Source organism: Nerophis ophidion, linkage group LG13 (assembly GCF_033978795.1).
Source record: "Nerophis ophidion isolate RoL-2023_Sa linkage group LG13, RoL_Noph_v1.0, whole genome shotgun sequence".
Lineage (NCBI taxonomy): Eukaryota > Metazoa > Chordata > Actinopteri > Syngnathiformes > Syngnathidae > Nerophis > Nerophis ophidion.
The window spans coordinates 13,518,246-13,538,222 of NC_084623.1; the positions used below are offsets into that span (position 1 = coordinate 13,518,246).

General features: G+C 39.9%; 1 protein-coding gene across 1 annotated transcript in view; it reads right to left on the minus strand.

Moving 5' to 3' along the window:
* The window catches only part of cavin2a (caveolae associated protein 2a), a 57,367-nt gene that overhangs the window by 1,525 nt on the left and 35,865 nt on the right, over window positions 1-19,977 (minus strand). The window contains exon 2 of the mRNA XM_061918440.1: window positions 1-3,046. This exon is cut by the window's left edge and continues 1,525 nt beyond it. Coding sequence (XP_061774424.1) covers window positions 2,204-3,046 — 843 coding nt within the window. The 3' untranslated portion in view covers window positions 1-2,203. The remainder of the gene's footprint in view (window positions 3,047-19,977) is intronic.

Below are 19,977 nucleotides of genomic sequence, written 5' to 3' on the forward strand. Positions count from 1 at the left end.
CAATAAAATATGACGGTTACTCCTGACTGTTTGTCATTGTTAAGGGATTGCCTCATGAAATTCTAGGGAATAATTGTTTAAAAACCGACACGCTTAGTTTGCCAATTTTTTGCATAAATATGATGCATTACCCACAATTTTTCATTTGAACCCAGTTGCTTTCCCATATATGGTAGACAACTTTTGTGTACAATCCTTCCAACTTGATCCATATAGCCTGTAGCATTTATCGGTGTTTCCCATCCATTCATATATTTGTGGCGAACCACCATGAATAGATGAAATGTATTCTTTCCGGAGTGCATTTATTCATATCATGTGCAAGTCAAAGGCAGTTATGAGAATGCAAGTGCATGTCACAGAGCAACAGGGAGTCCTAGTGATTGTAAACAATAAGGTAGATGTCAGGAGTATCACAAAAAAATTAATTTGGATGCCTTAGAACCACCACGTAGCAAAAAAATCATTCATCCATCACATACAGTACACCATCCCAAAGAAGTCGACGAACTTATACTTTTGTATGCTGCAAAACATCAGAAAACGCCCTACATGGACAAGTAAATTCTGTAGATAAACGTATAGTGTGAATGCCCAGAAAAAACAATGGCGAAGGAGTTCATGAGGATTTCAACTACATTCTTATAAACAAATAAGTCTAAAACGGAGCCTCAAATTAACATTCCCTTTAATTTTTTCCGATTTTCCTTAACACATTACATACATCTTTTTGCATAATTTTTTTGCAATTAATAAGTGACTGGATGTTATTATTAGAAAACATTTTTTGAATCAAACATAAGACTTAAGTGTGACCCCAGAGCCAAAGCATGTATCTTACCTACTATTTGTAATTTATTTGTGGCTGACTAGCGCTTACCTGTTTACTCATTCATTTATTAACTCTGCATATTCGGAAAAAAAATAAGTAAATTAATTAATAATTAGATATATTTGACTAATTTGCTTTGTAGCTGTAACACAAAGCGAATATGGATGTTTTGTTCATTTAGCTTAGCATATATTGACCTACATCAGATTTTTTTTTAATGCACAATTTCCTGTTTGTGGCCCAAGATGGAAACATTTCGAGACACTTATTTTACCTGGATTACATGACAGTGAAATACATGAATCGTAGTAAATGATTAGTAAGGTTTCAAACCTGATTTTGGAAACTGTGCAGAAAAACATCTATATTGTAGTTCATGATAAAACTACTCTAAAACATGTCAACTCCCCAACTCCCCATTCCTGCTTTTGCATATCCTGGCAACACGGTCACCTCAACAGGCCGTGTTGTTGCCAAAGATTTACTCGTTTTCACAATCAAAAAAGAGAAAGAGCACAAAGAGGCTGTTTTTCACATCCAACAGGAGAGGCAGACGAGAGGGAGATAGTTGGATCACTGCCCTGGAGATGCTCCCACTGAAATTGTGAGCAGTGTTTTATGACGTCTAAGTTACTGCAGTCTGTGTCAAGTCCTTTAGACCACGCCGGTGATTGTCAAAAGCATTGTTGCAGGAATGTTGGACTACTATTGAACACAACAACTTTGAATTCTCAGGGCAACTGATAGCAACTGGACTGTCTTAGAAGTTGCTTTGCCCCTCATCCAAAGGTTTCATCAGTTCATGCTCATAGATTGGTGAGATCTAGATCTCACCAATCTAATTCTATGAACATTAACTGATGAAGCATACTTCCAAGAGAAACCAAACAGTCCAGTTGCGATCAATTGAATGCCTTGAGAATACAATGACCTGGATGAATGAGAACATCCATAGAAAAACAACTTTGAATTCCCAGAGCATTCAATTGATTGCAACTGGACTGTCTCAGAAGATGCTTCGCCTCTCATCCAAGTAGGTTTAATCAGTTCCTGCTCATAGACTTAGATTGGTCAGATCTAGTCTTAAACTTAGGTTGGTCAGATCTCGGTTAGTCAGACTAGTTCTGACCAACCTAAGGCTAGGGGTATGAACTGATGAAGCCTAGTTGGATGAGAGGCGAAACCTCTTCCAAGAATAAACTAACAGTTGAGGTGCGATCAATTGAATGCGCTGAGAATACAATGACCTGGATGTATGAGAACATCCATAGTCAAACAAATTTGAAAGTAAGGATTGTTGTCTACTGTGTATCAATGTGTGTACATGCGAATATCTAATATCGAAGAAGGGTGACGGTCAACCCTAAAACATTAAGAGGCTTGCTCCACAGAAACCGTTGTCGTAGGAGTCTGCACATTTACTGCTGTCTTGACTTCGCTTTTGTGGTCGTCTTCTTCTCCTTCCTCTTCTTCATCCTCACCAACATCATCATCACGCTCTGGGACTGCGAGACCAGCCGAACGATTTCCGTTTAATTCGCACTGGATGCTTGGTGCTTCTCCATTGATTGACAGATCTGCTTTCATGGTGTCCGAGATGGACTGCTTCAGCATTTCCCCACTCTTCTGCGTGACACCTTCCTGGGGGTGCACCTCAGCCAAAGGGGGTTCTCTATCTAAGCATTCCAGTGGAGGAATCTCCACATGTGCTTCTCCCCCTGAGGCCAGGTCTTGTGAGGGACCCTCGCCATCTGTGGTTTTCTTGGCATTTAATGTTATGGGAGACCCCTTATATAAAGTGCCTTTGGTAGGACTCTTGGAGTGTGTCGGACTGAGGCTCTTCATGATTTTGTCCCGCTTTTCCGGGGGAACAATCTTGGTGGTGATCTGTGCCATCTTTTTCTCGATGCTCTGGCGTGAGAAGGCCTTCTTAATACTATCGACCTTCTTCAGACTGGATCGCTTAAACTTGTCGGACCTTCTCTCCAACGGTTGGGAAGTACCCGCAGCCCCTGAATCGAGCATGCTTCCCTGATCCTCTTCGTCATCCGACGAAAGGCTGATGGTCTGGAGACATTCATCCTGTGTATGGATGCCATCAACAGAGCTGGCAACCGACAAATTTGGCAGGGTGGATTCTGCATCATACAGGCTTGGTTGGGGGGTCCTGAAGGAATCCTTAACCAACACACTGGTGGGGATCTCATTGTCCTCCTGTTGAGAAACAGACAAAAACAAGGTTAGCCGCATAAGATCAAAATCCGGTACTTTTTCGGCACGGACCCAATCTCGCCGGTCCTACTAAGCAACGATTCTCGTAAAGTCCAATAAGGTGCGATGATTTTGTACCTAGGTTGTGTGTGACGTCACTCCCTGTTACTGACTCAGTCGGCTCTTTGCGCTGGATCACTCCAGCAGCGCTGACAGTGGATTCAGTCGTAAGTTAGGTAAGGCTTCACTTTTCCAAAACGCACTAGCTTAACGTTAATATAAATTGACTGTGTTATTGACATGCTACTGATTAACACGAATGATTTTAACTTTTCAATTTCAACACTTTCAAATTTGTTAATAAAAACTACAACGGCATAGCTCGGTCGGTAGAGCGGCCGTGCCAGCAACGTGAGGGTTGCAGGTTCGATTCCCGCTTCTGTCATCCTAGTCACTGCCGTTGTGTCCTTGGGCAGGACACTTTACCCACCTGCTCCCAGTGCCACCCACACTGGTTTAAATGTAACTTAGATATTGGGTTTCACTATGTGAAGCGCTTTGAGTCACTAGAGAAAAGCGCTATATAGATATAATTCACACTTCAACTAAGATGCACGTTACAATCAAACAGCCGGTGCGTAATAAGTACAATACTTACAGTATTAAGACTTTCTCGGGCGCACACGACAGCAACAACCGAAATTACCATCCATCCATCATCTTCCGCTTATCCGAGGTCGGGTCGCGGGGGCAGCAGCCTAAGCAGGGAAGCCCATACTTCCCTCTCCCCAGCCACTTCGTCCAGCTCTTCTCGGGGGATCCCGAGGCTTTCCCAGGCCAGCCGGGAGACATAGTCTTCCCAACGTGTCCTGGGTCTTCCCCGTGGCCTCCTACCGGTTGGACGTGCCCTAAACACCTAGGGAGGCGTTCGGGTGGCATCCTGACCAGATGCCCGAGCCACCTCATCTGGCTCCTCTCGATGTGGAGCAGCAGCGGCTTTACTTTGAGTTCCTCCCGGATGGCAGAGCTTCTCACCCTATCTCTAAGGGAGAGCCCCGCCACCCGGCGGAGGAAACTCATTTCGGCCGCTTGTACCCGTGATCTTATCCTTTCGGTCATGACCCAAAGCTCATGACCATAGGTGAGGATGGGAACGTAGATCGACCAGTAAATTGAGAGCTTTGCCTTCCGGCTCAGCTCCTTCTTCACCACAACGGATCGGTACAACGTCCGCATTACGGAAGACGCCGCACCGATCCGCCTGTCGATCTCACGATCCACTCTTCCCCCACTCGTGAACAAGACTCCTAGGTACTTGAACTCCTCCACTTGGGGCAGTGTCTCCTCCCCAACCTGGAGATGGCACTCCACCCTTTTCCGGGCGAGAACCATGGACTCTGACTTGGAGGTACTGATTCTCATTCCGGTCGCTTCACACTCGGCTGCGAACCGATCCAGTGAGAGCTGAAGATCCCGGCCAGATGAAGCCATCAGGACCACATCATCTGCGAAAAGCAGAGACTTAATCCCGCGGCCACCAAACCGAAATTACCAACACACCATAAACTATACACTACTGCCATCATACGTCTTTGACTTGCAACTTAGTGTCGTTCCCGCAAGTTTCACTCGGAAAAGTGACCATGCAACAAGATATAACAACTAAACAGCAGTTATAAAAAATGTCTTTTAAAGTTGCAATAAAAAAATAGAACTTATCAAAAATAATGAATAATTAGTAACATGTAAATATACCAAAAATTGGTGCCTGTATCGTATTGTAATAGTGAAAGGTATTCATCCCTACTGTGTGTCTTGTTGAGTAAATACGTATATCAGAGGGCTATGGAAACAAATTTGAAAAACTATTGGTAAATATGTAAATAAATGTGAATACTTTACAGAGAAAAAGGTGTATACTATATGTTCACATTAAATATTGTCAAAATGAGGTATTTTTTCCAAAGAAGAGCAATTATTGGAAAAATTCAGTACTCTCAAGAGTTATTTTTGAATTAATAAGATTTTCAATGGTATGGTTGACAATTGGCTGCCTTGGCATCACTACAGACAGCGATTTTAAACTAGACAAACAAGTCAATGGCGTTTTAAAATCGTGTTTTTATCACCTTCGTCTTTTAGTAAAGGTTAAACCGTTTTTATCTTTTAACCTTTTTGAACAAGTCGTGCATGCTTTTATTTCAAGTGGCCTGGACTACTGCAATGCACTTTATGCTGGCATTAGCCAAAAAGCTCTCTCCCGGTTGCAGTTAGTCCAGAACGCGGCAGCACGACTTTTAACAGGGGCCAGGAAACGCCAGCATATAACCCCAATTCTTCAGAGTTTGCACTGGCTCCCTGTTCATTTTAGAATTGATTTTAAAACATTGCTGTTTGTTTTTAAATCTTTACATGGACTGGCACCTCAATATATCTCGGACGTCATCCAAATTTACATTCCTGCACGCGCTCTGAGGTCCGAGAGCCAGTTCCAGCTCGTGGTGCCCAAGACCAGACTTAAGACCAGGGGAGACAGGGCCTTCTCTGGGGTCGGACCTAAGCTCTGGAACACTCTGCCCGTCCATGTTCAAACTGCTTCCACAGTGGAGTGTTTTAAGTCTCGTCTTAAGACCCAATTTTATTCTTTGGCTTTTAACACTACGTGAGTTGTGTGGTCCTCTGTTGTCCTCTGTGTTTTTATACACTTTGATTTCTGTTTTACTGTTTTAATTGATTTTACCCTTTAAAATAGTTTTTAATCATATTTGTTTTTATATCATTTTTTTTTTATACTGGTTTTATATTTATTTATTTTTTGTTTTCAGTCATTGGTGGAGCATAATGTTTTTTTAATATTGTCTTTAACATGGCTGTGCAGCACTTTGGAAACGTTATTGTTGTTTAAATGTGCTATATAAATAAAGTGGATTGTTTGATACATTCATATGCTAGATAATCAGTTCTGATAAATGACTGTTACTGAAAAAAGAACCCAACTGGGTTTGTATAATACAATTCTATCCAAACATTTAATAAAGTCAAATACAAAAAAAAAAAATGACCCAACAGTTCTCTTTTCTAAAATAAATCTTTACAGCATATATAGGCATCACTAATATGATTTGATTTACACCAGTACAATTCAGTACATCTTCAGTGCGCTGAAAACGTGTCTTTTTTCCATATCAGAACCAACGATCTTGACAATCAATCTCAGACTCTGCATTCCCTCAGTTTACTCTTTCAGATAACTCTGCATTAGTAAGATCCCTCCCTCATTGCATCGATGGTTTCCATCCCGAGTTAGCATAAATACTTTGCGTGTTGACATCATTTATGTATGAAAAAAAAAACAATTCTAACCCCTATGCAACTTTCCCAAAAAGGATATTTGCATCATCACTTAAAGCAAAAGTAACGATGTTGGGATTTTAAGGGGGTACGTGCATTTCAAAATCCATCTATAATGGGAACAGATTTGTTGAAAACAACAGAATATGTTCTCTTCTTTTCCAAGTACACTAAAAATTGTTGTGATCCGATGGTCGGATCATCACATATTGTAGCTTTGTTCCTTTTTTCACATTCTGTTGCACCCCCCGCGACCCAAAAAGGGAATAAGCGGTAGATAATGGATGGATGGATGTTGTTTGGACTTCCTTACTTCCTATTTGCTTTGTCACCATGGCTACATATTGTTTCTACCTGCTACTCTCGGTTCCTGCACACCTGTTTCTACTGATCATTGCCTTATATAAGCCTGCCCCTTTTCGTTCTTTGGTCTCGGATCCTAGTTTGCTTTCATGCAACTGATGACGACTTGCTTTCCATACTCGCTACCTCTCGCGCCGCGTTTTGTGTATTCTAGCTCTCATGCTAATTGTTTTGTTTTCCCTTTTTTGTGCCTTTGTGCCAAGTGTTGTGTTTCTGTTCGTTTTCCTAGCTTGCATGCTAGCGCCATTTGTTTGCCTTTTTTCTGTCTGGCATCAGTATTTCTGTTCCTAGCATTTTTATTAGTTTAATAAATCCTTTACATCTTACCTTACGCTATGTTCTTGTTCGACGCATCCCTGCCTCACAAAAATGTCAACATCTACCCATGAGTAGGGGTGGGTACCAAAACTCAGTACCATCATGGAAAAACTAAGTAGGTATTAACGTATTAAGGAATAATTTCTGTGTTAAATTAATCCAAGATCACCCATAAAAAAATGGTATGTTTTCCATTTTGTACCTACTGGTTCAGGCCCCTTTTAAAACCAGTATAATTTCTACCAATTTGGCACCACTATCTGATGATATGTACGCAATACCCAACCCTTTCCATGACCGACCAGAGTTTCAGAAGACCTTTACTGAGGTAATAAACAATGAGATGCCATGCAATGAAAAGGACCCCAACCTGGAGCCAGACTGGGGGGTGGGGAGACCAAGCCCGAACGAGCCACACGGGATCATCCCCCAGAGACCACCACGCTTGGGGGTAAGCAATATAATGGTCTTAAAAGGTCAACTTTCCAATGGCAACAGTCTTTTTTACATACACTTAGGGCCAGTTCGAGTAATATTCCAAATAACAGGCGCTAAATAGTGTTTGCAAACTATAACATTGCATGTACTATGAGTGTGTAGAAGGTGATCTACAAAGACTGCATGTGCAATTGATAAGTGAAAAAATGCACAATATTTTCTGAACAATATAGCACACTGGTAGGTAAGCTGCAAATTTTAGACAAGAAAAAATATATTTTTACATATTTTAGTCGCATTGCACTGACTGTAAGCCGCAAATATCCAGTATCCGTTGTGAAATTAGATATTTTTAGATGTTTGTTTTCAAACCTTAATTGTTTCTCATTGGTGCTTGCGACAGGGCACTAAAACGGCTGCTTAAACAAAACAGAAGTAATCACCATTGACTCACTAGCTGCGGAAGATAGCACTCCAATCAGCAAAACAGACTTATTAACTTCAAATTTACAAAACTTAAACGGTTAAAAAATGCCAGTAAGTTAAAAATACCAACCCAGACGTTTGTAAATCTGTTAGTTACGCTCGCTTAACGTGGACCCCGACTTAAACAAGTTGAAAAACTTATTTGGGTGTTACCATTTAGTGGTCAATTGTACGGAATATGTACTGAACTGTGCAATCTACTAATAAAAGTATCAATCAATCAAAAAGCTTTATTGTATTACGATAGCACATACCATGAATTGATTAACGTGGACCCCGACTGAAACAAGTTGAAAAATTCGGGTGTTACCATTTAGTGGTCAATTGTAGGCAATATGTACTGTACTGTGCCATTTACTAATAAAAGTCTCAATCAATCAAAACAAATAAATATGCATGAAGACACTCGGACAGTTACACTTTCGATTCAAGGCACGAAAGAGGAAGTACATTTTCAACCCACTGCACCCGCAGTGCGGAAAGTCGTCCAAAAGATGGCTCCACAGCACAGACATTAACACACTTTTTTTAGTGTCTCTGTCGGTGTAATATAAAAACTATTTGTTGAAAGCAAAACGTAATGGCCGTTAGCGAAGAAAAATACAAAAATCAGCTGCACTGTTTTATAAACCGCAGGGTTCAAAGCAGCTTATAGTCTAGAAAATACGGTAAATGAGTATGTTGCATGTACAACCGGTGTATTGCTATGTTGTGGAACAGGCGGCACACAACAATAATTTGTGCCAACTTTTCTGTGGAACATGTATGTGTGATATTGGCACTATAACTTATTTTTTTAGCACAGTGTTGTGAACTTGTGATGGTGAGAAAATTCAAGTTGGAAGAATTTTTTTTTCATAGGAGGTGATAAATTATAATAGCATATCTCCTCTATGAAAGAGAAGAAACGGGATTAAAAAAACAACAGTAGACACAAAAACCAATCGATTGAATTTGTTTTAATCAGCCCCTAACGTCTTCAAGCAGTTATGCAATTATAAAATTAAATTGCTGGATGGATTAAATAATATTTTTATTTCTGACAGTCCAAATGTGTTGACATGCATACAGACAAAGGATTCTCTCGCCATCATGGCTCAGCTATTTGTGCGTTACTGTGCCAATTTGAACGTACGTTCCAAATATGCTAAATATAGCTGCAAAAATAGCATCCTTAAAGGCCTAGTGAAATGAGATTTTCTTATTTAAACGGAAATAGCAGGTCCATTCTATGTGTCCTACTTGATCATTTCGCGATATTGCCATATTTTTGCTGAAAGGATTTAGTAGAGAACATAGACGATAAAATTTGCAACTTTTGGTCGCTAATAAAAGCCTTGCCTGTACCGAAAGTAGCAGACGACGTGCACTTGACGTCACCGGTTGTAGGGCTCCTCACATCCTCACATTGTTTATAATCATAGCCACCAGCAGCAAGAGCGATCCGGACCGAGAAAGCGATAATTTCCTCATTAACTTGAGCGAGGATGAAAGATTTGTGGATGAGGAAAGTTAGAGTGAAGCACTAGAAAGAAAAAAAAAAGGGCGACGGCAGTGGGAGCGATTCAGATGTTATTAGACACATTTACTAGGATAATTCTGGAATATCCCTTATCAGCTTATTGTGTTACTAGTGTTTTAGTGAGATTATAAAGTCATACCTGAAAGTCGGAGGGCTGCGCTGACCGCCAGTGTCTCTGAGAGAAGCCAAAGGAGGAGCCAAGATCACAGCTGCCTTTTTGACTCGCTGCTGCAGGAGGACGCTAATTCCGCTCAAGAGACGACTTAATATCACCATTTTCTCATCCAAAAACTTGCTGGTTGACATGTGGTAGAGAAACATGTTCGCTAAAGCTTCACAACAAACAAAGAAACACCGGCTGTGTTTCGGTCGCTAAAGGCAGCTGCAATCCACCGCTTTCCACCAACAGTATTCTTTCTTATAGTCTCCATTATTAATTGAACAAATTGCAAAAGATTCAGCAACACAGATGTCCAAAATGCTGTGTAATTATGCGATAAAAACAGACCACTGTTAGCCGTGAATGGTGCTGGGAGAACATGTCCGCTCCAACCAGTAACGTCACAAGCACGCGTCAACATAAGCGTCATCATACCGCAACGTTTTCAACAGGATACCTCGTGGGAAATTTAAAATTGCAATTTAGTAAACTAAAAAGGCCGTATTGGCATGTGTTGCAATGTTAATATTTCATCATTGATATATAAACTATCAGACTGCGTGGTCGGTAGTAGTGGGTTTCAGTAGGCCTTTAACCAGTTTCAGGCTGCTAAATGAATATACTGGCCTCTCTAGTATTGTGTTATTCAGCATATATTCTGCATATGCAGGCTAAATGTATTCCACTCTCTATTTTGCGCATTTAGGAGACATAATCCTCCGCGCACACGCTTAGTAAAACAGCTTTGCGTGTCCTATGAAGTTTTAGTACACGCAAACCAGTCAGGCCCTTTCTGGGGAAAAAAATAAACAGGCATCAAAATGTCAACTCTCATGGATACTTTGAGACAAACAGAAAGAGCATTGCAGTCAAGAAATGTTAAAAGTGAGACACGTGCGTGTCATCGGACATACGTAAACATTGCAATGACATTTTTTAAATAATAGCGGTTCCTGTAAGTAGGAATGCATGACAGCCCGCAAGGCATTTCAAGAGTGCTTAAAGTGACATGATGCCAAAGGTTTTTGTGCAATGTTTCTTTCACGGAGTGGTATTAACATACTCAAAGACCGGGTGGACCAGATGATCTGGACAACTTACTGTATAGTTTTTACACATTCTATAGTCAGAGAATGCAGAGTACTATGAGTAAGCAAAATAAGTAAAAGATCATCATCATCAATCAATGTTTATTTATATAGCCCTAAATGACAAATGTCTCAAAGGACTGTACAAACCATTACGACTACGACATCCTCGGAAGAACCCACAAAAGGGCAAGGAAAACTCACACCCAGTGGGCAGGGAGAATTCACATCCAGTGGGACGCCAGTGACAATGCTGACTATGAGAAACTTTGGAGAGGCCCTTAGATGTGGGCAACCCCCCCCTCTAGGGGACCGAAAGCAATGGATGTCGAGCGGGTCTAACATGATACTGTGAAAGTTCAATCCATAGTGGCTCCAACACAGCCGCGGGAGTTCAGTTCAAAGCGGATCCAAGAAAGCATCATTTATTTTATTCCTTTCATGAAAATGCATATTTACAAGCCACGTACAATTGACACTTTCATTGTTTTTTTTTTGTTTCTTATTCATGTCCATGATTAAAAAGGAGCAGATGGAAGAATAATATTCTTATATTTATCTGCCCCCTTTTTAACACAAATTACAGTATTTTAGATGACTTTATAACTGTTCCCTCCACCAACAGCCAAACTCCAACATACTTTTTCATTTTCCTTTAAAGGGGAACATTATCACAATTTCAAAAGGGTTAAAAACAATAAAAATCAGTTCCCAGTGGCTTGTTGTATTTTTTGAAGTTTTTTTCAAAATTTTACCGGTCCCCGAATAGCCCTAAAAAAAGCTTTAAAGTGCTTGATTTTAGTTATTTGCGATGCGACCATCCATTTCCCTGTGACGTCATACAGTGCTGCCAATGTAAACAAACAATGGCAGATACCACAGCAAGAAATAGCGACATTAGCTCGGATTTCAGCGGTTTAAGCGATTCAACAGATTACGCATGTATTGAAACGGATAGTTGGAGTATGAAAGTATTGAAGAAGAAACTGAAGCTATTGAGCGAATAGCTATTGACGGTATTCATAGCCATAGCATGGCCGAATAGCTGCGTTAGCATCGCCGGTAAAATGTGCGGACCAAACGATCATGACTTTCGCATCTCTTGACACCGGAGCAACTTAAATCCGTCGATTGGTAAGTGTTTTTTTCGCATTAAATATGGCTGGAAAGAAACGTGATATAGTTGCAAATGCATCTGCAGGTTATCCATACATCTCTGTGCCATGTCTGCTTTAGCACCGCCGGTAAATAGCATGTTAGCATCAATTAGCGTAGCATGTTAGCATCGATTAGCTGGCAGTCAACAGCAACAAAACTCACCTTTGTGATTTAGTTGACTTTATAGTTGCAAATGCAGCTGCAGGTTATCCATACATCTCTGTGCCATGTCTGCTTTGGCACCGCCGGTAAATAGCATGTTAGCATCTATTAGCATAGCATGTTAGCATCGATTAGCTGGCAGTCACGCCGCTACCAAATATGCCTGATTAGCACATAAGTCAACATCAACAAAACTCACCTTTGTGATTTAGTTGATTTTATCGTTGCAAATGCATCTGTAGGTTATCCATACATCTCTGTGCCATGTCAAATGTGGAGACACTCCAGCACATTCAATGGGGGTCTGGCGGCAGACACTTTCGCATCTTCGGGCCAGTGGTGCAACTTGAATCCCTCCCTGTTAGTGTTGTTACACCCTCCGACAACACACCAACAAGGTATGATGTCTCCAAAGTTCCAAAATATAGTAGAAAAAACGGAAAATAACAGAGCTGAGACCCGGTGTTTGTAATGTGTTGAAAAGGAAAATGGTGGGTGTGTTACCTCGGCGACGTCACATTCTGACGTCATCACCACATGAGTGATAAACAGAAAGGCATTTCATCCGCCAAAATTCACCCATTTAGAGTTTGGAAATCGGTTAAAAAAATATATGGTCTTTTTTCTGCACCATCAAGGTATATATTGACGCTTACATAGGTCTGGTGATAATGTTCCCCTTTAAGCATTTTCACTATGACACGTCCACTCTAAATCAAAACTCAGTTCGATATAATTCCAGTTTTCTCTTTTTATAACTCTTTTTAAATACAAAGATATTCTTACAGCTTTTTAAGTCTTTGTTTAGAGAATTCCATTTCAAGATGGCCTATTAGATAATGTTCATGTAAAGCTATCCTGTTAAAACAAGATTTATAATGTCAAATCATGTTTAACTAATCCCGTTGTAATTTCAAACTTTTTCTTAAGTGGACACGCACTCCCTATGACTTACAGATTTATATAAACTTGTGATTTAGAGGGGGTTTAAAATCAATGTTTGTGCTGGAAAGTACATTTTAAAGGCCTACTGAAACCCACTACTACCGACCACGCAGTCTGATAGTTTATATATCAATGATGAAATATTAACATTGCAACACATGCCAATACGGCCTTTTTAGTTTTCTAAATTGCAATTTTAAATTTCCCGCGGAGTTTCCTGTTGAAAACGTCGCGGAATGATGACGCGTATGATGCACGTGACGTCACTGGTGGTAGCGGACATGTTGTTCCGGCTAAAAGTCGTCTCTTTTCATCGCATAATTACACAGTATTTTGGACCTCTGTGTTGCTGAATCTTTTGCAATTTGTTCAATTAATAATGGAGACTACAAAGAAGAATGCTGTTGGTGGAAAGCGGTGTATTGCAGCTGCCTTTAGCAACACAAACACAGCCGGTGTTTCCTTATTTACATTCCCGAAGGTGAAGCTTTACTATGGAACAGAGCGGTCAAGCGAACATGGTTCTCGACCACATGTCAACCGGCAGGTATCGGTGAGAAAATTGTGGTAATAAGTCGGCTCTTACCGTAGACATGAGCGGAGCTTGCGTCCTCCTGCAGCTGCGGACTAGCTTATCTCCTCCCACCGGAGACACTGGCGGTCACCACATCCGTGGCCACACCCCTCCGACTTTTAGGTACCATATAATCTCACTAAAACGCTATTAACACAATAAGGTATATTCCAGAATTATCCTAGTAAATGTGTCTAATAATATCTGAATCGCTCCCACTGCCCTTGTCTTTTTTTTTTCCTTCACTCTCACTATCCTCATCCACGAATCTTTCATCCTCGCTCAAATTAATGGGGAAATTGTCGCTTTCTCGGTCCGAATCGCTCTCGCTGCTGTTGGCTATGATTGTGAACAATGTGAGGATGTGAGGCGCTCTACAACCAGTGACTTCACGCGCACATCGTCTGCTACTTCCGATAAAGGCAAGGCTTTTTTATTAGCGACCAAAAGTTGCGAACTTTATCGTCGATGTTCTCTGCTAAATCTTTTCAGCAAAAATATGATAATATCGCGAAATGATCAAGTGTGACACATAGAATGGACCCGCTATCCCCGTTTTAATAAGAAAATCTCAAAGTGTTTCGATAAAAATCTTCACCAGGGTTGTTTTTCACTCGGCATTTGATTGGCTTTACTGGTGTGAAAATTTTATATATTATATTTCTTCAATTTTGGCATGTTATGACCTCATCAAACTGTGCCATGTGCCAGAGAGCAATAAGATCAATGTTTTCAAGTTTCGCTTTGGATTTCAAACATGCAAATTTTAATGACTGGAAGCACTGCTTATGCGAGGGCTATTAAAGTACCAGTAGAGTGGAAACACAAGTTGCCTCTATATTGAAGCTATAATTATACTGTATATATCTGATGTATGAGGCTATGAAGTGTTTTATCCAATTACTCGCTTAATTGGATAAACCAATCGATAGATCACTTGACTACTAAAATAATTAATGCTGCTTACCTATTTGTAAGTATAAAAACTTTGATATAATCTGGACTCAGAGTCAAATATGTACGCGTGTCTGATTAAGGGCTGCATTTTTATCTTACAACTACAGAGGTTGTTCTCAATAGGAAAAGTAGGAGGTCAGATCTTTATGCGCGAATATCGATTTTCAAATCAAATATCGATACTTTCGATGCTTAAGTTATTTAAGATAATGTCAATTATTCACAGTGTAAAGTAACTCAATCATAGAGATCTTGTCCAAACAAAACGCAATCGGTGTTAAATACTTGTTCCCTTTGCTATGCTCAGTCTTTCAGTCAGTCATCTGTTTATTTAAGAAATCTACTGACAGTTAAAATGAGTCACTCAGTATTATAACACAGCAAATGTTTGTATATTTTTATTGTAGGCTATTTGGCGCTACTACAAACAAAGTTGAAAATAAATAAGATAACGCATTTTAGTGCGTAATAACGCCATCATTTGTTTCGCCCTTTGATTTTATATCATCTGAAGAGGATTCCCCAAGAGCAGCAACATTTGAAATGCACTACTTTTTAGATTGGGTACTTACACAAAGTATCTGTATCGCCAATACTAGCCTGAATTTTACTCCGTATTGGAAGAAAATTAGTGGTATCAGACATTAACAACTGGGAATGCTCATTGTTGTGGTGAATTAACAAATCATAAAATCCTTAACTAATGTAGCGTGAACACAAACCTGTTTCGCACAATAATATCAACTCCAAATGACATTACAAGCAACAGGTGAGGTCTACCATCCGTAATATTGTCCATAATTTATTATTATAAAATTGTATGCAGTTTCGTCTGTTTGAATTTTGAACAGATAACATTTTCCTACACACTTATTAATTTAAATGAAGTCATTCCACTTTTAAACTCAAAAGTACTTTTTCCCAAACCTTTGAAATAGTTGGAGCTGGGTGACAAAGCGTTTAAAAAACCCTAGAAATGATTGGTGGCATTTCAAAAAATATTGAGCTGTGTATCAGAAATCAAAAAAATATCAACCAAGTCTGCAGATAAAATAGCCAACAAACTGGTGGATTTAAATAAAGGACACATGCCAAAACATATTGGTGAAAATGCTAGAGAAAGTTTAGAAAAAGAAGGAAGTTAAGTTGAAGTTAAAGTACCAATGATTGTCACACACACACTAGGTGCGGTGAAATTTGTCCTCTGCAGTTGACCCGTCCCCTTGATCACCCCCTGGGAAGTGAGGGGAGCAGTGGGCCGCGGCGGTGCCGCGCCCGGGAATCATTTATGGTGATTTAACCCCCAATTTATGGTGATTTAACCCCCAATTCCAACCCTTGATGCTGAGTGCCAAGCAGGGAGGCAATGGGTCCCATTTTTATCGTCTTTGGTATGACTCGGCCGGGGTTTGAACTCACAACCTACCGATCTCAGGGCAGAAACTCCAACCACTAGGCCACTGACAGTCAGAGTGGAAGCGACCGCCATAAAACAATGAACAGGTCAGCTCAATGGAGCTACAGAATGACTCTATGATGTTGTTGACGAGGATGTACTGTATGCTGAAATACAGGATGCAGATACAAATCACAACATATATTTACTATTTATCCAAATGTTTAGCTAATCGAGTGAGAGAACATATTCTAAGTAACAATGACTTAATTTAGAGGTTTTTGGACACCAGGGGAACATATTCTAAGTAACAAAGTTACAGTTATTTGGTTAGGGTTAGGGTTAGAGGGTTAGGGTTGAAATGAGGCCATGCCAAATAAGGCATTAATAAGTACTTAATGATGACTAGTTAAGGGCCAATATGTTACTAATAAGCCACCAATTAATGGTGAATATGTTCCCCATACTTAAGTATTACCATGTTTTTTTTTACTGGTGCACAAAATGAACCGTGCATAAACATCACCTTGTTTAAAGAACAAAACAGTACGTAAACTCACAACAAATTACACACCTGCAGACCAGTGTGACTTCTGCTGTTGCCGTATCCGTAATACCCTAATAGGGAGAAGTTTTTATTGACACGATGAGTCGGGTGTGTTTTGACCTCCGCCGAACCCCTGAGGCCGACTCACCGAACCCCTAGGGTTCGATCAAACCCAGGTTAAGAACCACTGTGCTAAACACTGACATTTTATTCCATAGGTATTATTATTTACAGCTGAAATAGATCACAAATCCCAACCTCATGAGTTCATCATTTACTGAGAGGACAACTTTCAGATTGTACTTTTATATCTTGAGGTGTAACCAAGGAATAAGTACAAGGACCAACATTTCTCAATCTTTATGTAAAAAGCATTTGTAAAGTTACAAAGGACTGGAAGTTCATACTTTTTGCAGACGATAAAACTATATTTCTCCAGGAGAGAACACACAGAAGCTAATACAAAAAGATTGGTTTGATAAAAACAGACGATGCTTGAATCCAAGTATTTAGGCTGGGTGACTTTTGACAAGAACAAGAAAGTTTGATCATTTTACACCTATACTGGATCACCTGCACTGGCTTCCTGTGCACTTAAGATGTGACTTTAAGGTTTTACTACTTACGTATGAAATACTACACGGTCTAGCTCCATCCTATCTTGCCCATTGTATTGTACCATATGTCCCGGCAAGAAATCTGCGTTCAAAGGACTCCAGCTTATTAGTGATTCCCAGAGCCCAAAAAAAGTCTGCGGGCTATAGAGCGTTTTCCGTTCGGGCTCCAGTACTCTGGAATGCCCTCCCGGTAACAGTTCGAGATGCCACCTCAGTAGAAACATTTAAGTCTCATCTTAAAACTCATTTGTATACTCTAGCCTTCAATTAGACTCCCTTTTTGGACCAGTTGATATGCTGTTTCTTTTCTTTTTCTCCTATGTCCCACTCTCCCTTGTGAGGGGGTCCGTTCCGATGTCCATGGATGAAGTTCTGGCGGTCCAGAGTCGGGACCCAGGATGGACGACTCGTCTGGAGTCGGGACCCAAGATGGACCGCTCGCCTGTGTATCGGCTGGGGACATCTCTGCGCTGCTGATCCGCCTCCGCTTGGGATGGTTTCCTGCTGGCTTCGCTGTGGACGGGACTCTTGCAGCTGTGTTTGATCCACTATGGACTGAACTTTTCACAGTATCATGTTAGACACGCTCGACATCCATTGCTTTCGGTCCCCTAGGGGGGGGTTGCCCACATATGTGGTCCTCTCCAAGGTTCTCATAGTCCTCATTGTCACCGACGTCCCACTGGGTCATCATAGTCACCGACGTCCCAATGGGTGTGAGTTTTCCTTGCCCTTATGTGGGCCTACCGAGGATGTCGTAGTGGTTTGTGTTGTGGTTTGTGAAGCCCTTTGAGACACTAGTGATTTAGGGCTATATAAATGAACATTGATTGATTGACTGAGTTTGTAAGATATATTGATATATTTTTAAACAATATATGAATTAAGAAAATATCGACATAATTTACTTCACGTTAAAATGACCAAACGTCGCTTATTCGTGGTGTTCCTTGTTCTACACCGCTCCCCATCCCCGGGCTACTAAACCACTCCCCTTCCTCCTTCCAAGACGTGCTTGAACGTATAAGAACATCCATGATTGGTTGGTTGTTTACTATGATGAGTCACGATTGGTTGAGATTAGGGCAAAACATTAGGGACAGGCCAATCAGAGGCAAGATAGGGCGGGTCATTGAAACTAGTGGAAGAGGGCAGAGGGATACTCTTTAGGTTTTTCTTTTAGCGATGTAGACCACGTCTAGGAAACCCACAATGCGTCTACTTGGTCACATTTGGACAAATGTATGCGTCTGGATAAAAAATTCATTTGAGTTGTTTACCATGTAAGCCCAAATAAAAACCGTTCTCAAGTTGCCAAGACGGACATATTTCGCACGAGAAATGCTGCCAAAAATGTATTATTTGCACAGCTATGTTATTTATTTTACGTAGAAAGAATATTTTTCAGTTTTATTTATGTTATGTAATTCTGTGCAACTTAAACAGTTTCTTTTCTGTGCTGTTAATACCCATCTTGACCAACTGAGTTAATAAAAGTGTTTACAGTACAGTCGTCATTCACTTCAATTTCAATGAATCTCACTCAAAAATGTATATCTTTATACGTATGCTTTCACAGGAAAATATATCGAAATAGATATCGAATATCGAGTTTAAGTAAAAATATATTGATATATTTTTTCGTCCATATTGCCCAGCCCTATCAAGTATAATTAAAAGTATAGCTATTCGGTAACAGAAATCAAATTTCTTGGTTTAATAATAGATGATAAATCAACTAGAAATAGTTTATAAAAAAGGTGGCAAAACACATGTCAATAATGAATTAAGCAAAAATATGTACTGGACCAACAATCACTCTATATTCTCTACTGCTTGTTAGTGATACCACACTAGAGTTATTGTGTGGAAATATGGGTAAAAAAAACTATAAAACTAACCATGTTACAAAAAAGATCTGTTAGAATAATGCATCATGTTAGATGTAGACAACATTCAAAGACTCTATTGAATCCAAAATATACAAATTCAATGAGTTGCTGAATTTACAAACAGCTAAAAATTTACTCTAACCTAGCTGCTACCAAAGAATGTACAACAAGTCTTCTCAACAAAAGAGGAGAAATATAAACTTAGGGAAAAAATTCAACTTAAAATATTTGTATGCATGCAAAACATTTAAGATCTTTAGTACAACAGAATTAGGAATCAAATTATGGAATGGATTAAGCAAATAAGTCAAATAATGTACTGATGAGATCCAATACAAGAAACAGTTCAAATTAAAAGTACTTATAAATTACAAGGTTGAAGAATCCTGATAAACATATTGAACCTTATCGAAAGTTAGATCATCTTATTCATCTCACAATGCAAATCACGATTTATAAACAGCTGTTCACAAGAACAGAATTGATCATTTATTTGTTTTGTTCCGAATTGAGCATCGGTGAACAAATATGTTTGAAATCGCTATGAAACAGAAATGTTCTTCTTCTTCTTATTCCTGTTCGGACATGTTATAATAAGAAACTGCAAATGCAGTATGTGATGCACAAGCAGCCATTCCAAAGTGAACAAAAAATACATACATCGATTAATCTGTGACGAAACCCAGCAAGAGAATTGAATGTTCCGACAAATTCATGGTCTCGATCCCTTTTGAAGTCGTGATTGTTTTATTATGCAGTGCAAGTCTTCCGTTGTAGAAGTGTCATTTTCATTAAGAGCAACTAAAGTAATGTGAGCCAGCGCTTATGTAAGCCTGTTCTCTTAATCGCAAGCTCTATTCAAAGCAAAGGGATCAGGGAGGGGCAGGACAGGACGGAGTGATGTCTAACTGAAAGAACTTGAATGAGTGTTTGTTATTTTGCGACTGAAGTGTCTTTTCA